This window comes from Plasmopara halstedii (assembly GCF_900000015.1).
Source record: "Plasmopara halstedii genome assembly, contig: Scaffold_117, whole genome shotgun sequence".
Taxonomy (NCBI): domain Eukaryota; phylum Oomycota; class Peronosporomycetes; order Peronosporales; family Peronosporaceae; genus Plasmopara; species Plasmopara halstedii.
The window spans coordinates 273,128-277,250 of record NW_020187038.1 but is presented as its reverse complement, the minus strand read 5'-3'; the positions used below and the strand labels follow the sequence as shown (position 1 = coordinate 277,250).

Genomic DNA, 4,123 nt, shown 5'->3' with positions numbered 1-4,123 from the left:
GATTGCTCTTCCCCCACAGCAAACACTGCATCATTACCGCTAGAACGGTTTCTGGGACAGATCTCAGCACAATCCGTTTCAAAGAGCTCTTTCACCAACAAGGATTGCTTGTGGCAATCATTTAAGATCAAAATTTGCATTGACAGCCCAGATCTACTGAACTTTGACCAAAGTTCTTGACACCAAATTTGAAATTCTACAGCGGACCATCCGAAGACCAACAGCAGACGTTACACATCAAACAGGGGGTAGAAAACATTCAAATTCGCAGCGCGTCTACGATCTCGGAGACATTCTCGTACTTATTGGGCGACGCATATAATGCGTATACACCCCCAAGCCATTTTCCAAATGAAAGCATTAATCTCTGTTTTCCCTGTCGCTTCTTCCGATTGTTTCTGGAAGGGATGTTGAAACTTGTATCGGGTACGAGCTGTATAGGCTGTACGTATCCTTACTAATCTGTGTAATTGCACATTTACACACACGTTTGTGCAAATGAGCAGCTTTGAGTACCTTCTGTGTTTTTTAGAAACCGGCGGGATGCGTATTAGGTGCAGAGTACAAATTTATGCCAATAGGTCTTTTTGTGACACGGAAAGTGAAAGCTTTTTGAGTCCACAAAAGGCGGTGAACTTCGCTATACAAAGGAGACACAAAAAAATCTTTGCTGTCGGGCAGCCTCACGATATGCTCCACTGCCTTCATCATTTGCACCTGCGCGTGGTGTATGACCAAACTACATATATATCCGGTTTTCCTGGGACCCCGCAGTACCAGGAGGCCAACATCCGTGCGCTTGGAACACCACTTTATATAGATATTTTCTTTCGGTGGGGCTGGGCCCCAGCCCAGTGATCCTCGGGGAAAATAGAACGTAATTTTAATACGGGAGGCTGCACTCCACAAAATGGGACTTGACGCTTCACCGCAATACTTTTGGCGACCAAGACGACACAGTAACCAGACCATTTGTACCTTTTCTTCGAAAGAGAAGAGCTCTCAGGGCGCAGTTGCCTTGCATTTCCAAGAAATAATCATCTGCAAGTCTTGTATACCAAGTATAGATACAGGATTCTACTTTCTTGTGATGAGGACAGATGAAGATTCTGTTAGGTCTTCTCTCCGGCTGAAACTTGCTGACCTCGACGGCGTGAAGAGAGGCTACCTTCGGGCCCCTTCGGTAAGCGATTTTAATTTATTTTAAATTTGACGTGGTTTGAACGTCTTGACCCATGGACTAACCTCGATGGCTTGAGATACTATCATATCGGATCTGCAGATGCCAGAATTCAAGGCTGGTGAGCCTTTTTCTTTTCTCAGTCATAAAGCGACAGCGCGTGTGGCGAGGACATGAAGGTGCAATATCTTTGGTGCTTGATATAAGCTTGACCGAATTGCTGAGCAACGATGTTGCTGTGCGTGACTTGATCAAACTCAGACGGCAAAATTGTTTGTAAGCCGCAGTCTACGATGATGCTGATAGTACCGAACGTATACTGCAATTTCCATACTTAAAGCGTGCTAATGGAAAACGTGGAATGTAAGACAGTATGTTGAAGCTCCTCAGAAATATCGCTGATGAGACCTTTGATTACAGCTGAATCGTGGAGTCTTTCGTGCTGTAGCCGATGAAACGAGTATGAGCGACTGTGTATCACGGTCACTTGTGCTAGGGCTAGGGAAAATGGGCTACTGTAAGATGCAAGTTTGGGTATCAAAACTCTTAATAGTGACAACTAATGTTGCTGCTAAGTGAGAACGCGAATTGACGAGTTTTTCATTCGGAGTAGTAAAGCTCAACGAGTTAGTGGCAGTAAGGTCATTTGATTGTTAATGGAGTGGCTGAGAAGACTATTAGCTTCTTTTCATTACCAGCGACAAAAACGTGATTATCTCGATAAGTTCTTCTAAGGAAGCCTTTGCAAAGAGTTGCGAGATAAGTAAATTAATAATATGGTCTGTCGGTGCCTCAGGGGGTTATGATCTTATCATCTGTCATCCGTGAGATCATTTTAAAGAAAGTAATGTCGAGAAGTGGAGTGGCTATCTACAAGAATCCTACAAATCGTCTTATTATTTCATAAGGAAATATCCTGACATGGTAACAAGAGGCTCGTCAAACATATAGCTGGGATCGAAGAATGTGAATTGACTTTTTTCCTAATGCGCCAATGACGTTCACTAAGGGAACAATGTAAGATCATGGACTTTTTCTTCCGTGCGAAGCTCGAAGGCACTGACATTCTGTTGCAAGTAGATGACGGTAAGTGGCGAGTTATAATGAGCTAAATGCAGCCACTATTATGAGGCAAACCTCATTTTTCTACATATCGTGGCACAGAATAACATTGTCAGTCGCACTTTGTTCCGTGCCCATGACGTGACCGATGATTAGTATTATCCGCATTTAAGAGTCAGTGAAGTCGTCCCTCATAATGCAAAAGGTGCTTCAAGCGAAAGTGGCTAGTGAAGTCGCAGGGACTTCCTAACAAACCTGCGCCGCAGATACAAAAGCTACACTGTGTCAATGAATACTATTTTATTTTTTGCTGATATTGTCATCTGTTGTCGTACAGAGCACGCGTTCTCGAGCCTGTAAATCCACATTCAATATTTGCGAGATCACCGAGATTGTACTGCTAGATCTAAAACTTCCTAAGGCCATTGTAAGTCATAAATGTGTCCATCGCGTAAAGCAATAAGTACCAGAGGTGATCAGTTATATTTCAATTTAATCAGGCTTCTTTCTCCGTTGTAGTAAGGATCAGACATTAAGGAGAGCCACCACAAGACCTGTCTCCAGAATATAAAGTTTGCTATCTGATTGTAAGTCAAAATGTGCCCTTAATTTTTTTAAGCACTACGTACCAGGTGATAAGTAATATTTAGATTTAATCGGGTTTTTCTCCATCGTAGAGGGAATTAGACAATGTGGAGAAAGGGGAACCACCAGAGGTTCTCTTCAGATTGTCGAGTTTGTTATCCGATTGTTTCAATCCGTGTGACAAAATATGCTCTTTTCCACCTAAAAGTCGCAAGGAATTTGGTCATTACAAGTAATTATATATCTCGGCGCTGAGTATTTGTGCCAGAAGCTGAATACAAGCCGGTAAGGTGAGTCTTTAAAAGTAACATACTTGTAAATGAAATAACTCTTACAGCAGTAACTAGGTGCCAAAAGAGAGACATGGTATGCTCCTGATGCTATCCAAAGCACCAGCATTAATCAATTTCTTAGTGACGCAGTTGTTTTGGCTCCCCCGTACATATGAACGAACGGAACATGTCAATGTATTCGTCCAGAAAGTGTACAGACCACGGAATATCGATGTAGATATCATTACCGAAAGCTTGCGAGCTGCATTTTAACAAATTCCCATAAATTATCAATCTTACTATACAGGCAACTTTTTCTTTGGCACTGATGTACAAATGGTCTTTGAGCAGATCACTCAAAGATCCAGCCACAGTAGATTGACTGCTGCCACCATTTGGAAGGATCTATGAAAGTAATTGGACCCGTCGAGCTATTCAATGTGAAAATTGTCTACATGATATGTGCGCTCATACATCTCCTTTTATTTAGTTCATGGTGACGAGTCCAAGAAAAGATACGGTCCTCCAACTTGTAGAGTCTTCATTCTGTCCTTTCCAATTGCAGAAAGGCCCTTCTTTATCGTCTGTAGGTCTTTCGCCTCGGCAAAAAAGTTTACTGCACGTCAATTTGGTGCCCGTGGGCATGAACGCGTTATTGCGTTTCGGTGTCGCCAGCTTACAGCTAAAACTTACTATTATTATCCGAAAAGTAATCTCACGATTAAAAAGCTACTTGTTATGAAGTGTGATCGTATCAATTTCGGGTACACCATTCCGGCTCGAAGTTATTGAAGAACTATTCGAGTTGTGTAAGGGTAAAGTACAAACCTGATCGGCAAAGTGTACGCATTCATGTCGTCCTAACCTCAGATCACACTGGCGACGTAGCATAGACGACGGCATATAAATCAGACGCAACTCTTTTGCGTTATCGAAGGAGTGCGTTTACGCCGTCTGCCCTTGTTCCGTCCATCATTGCCTGTGGCACGAAACGCTTTCTCGCTTGCTTCCTTCTTCTGTAGCA

General features: G+C 42.7%; 1 protein-coding gene across 1 annotated transcript; it reads left to right on the top strand.

Annotated features, from left to right (window-relative positions):
• Positions 1-1,527: 1,527 nt before the first annotated feature.
• PHALS_00650 (uncharacterized protein) lies at positions 1,528-1,759 on the top strand (the record flags this gene model as incomplete). Its single annotated transcript, XM_024718446.1, has 2 exons — positions 1,528-1,551; positions 1,601-1,759. 2 exons carry the CDS (start codon positions 1,528-1,530, stop codon positions 1,757-1,759), a joined length of 183 nt encoding a protein of 60 aa, XP_024586880.1.
• Positions 1,760-4,123: the final 2,364 nt, after the last annotated feature.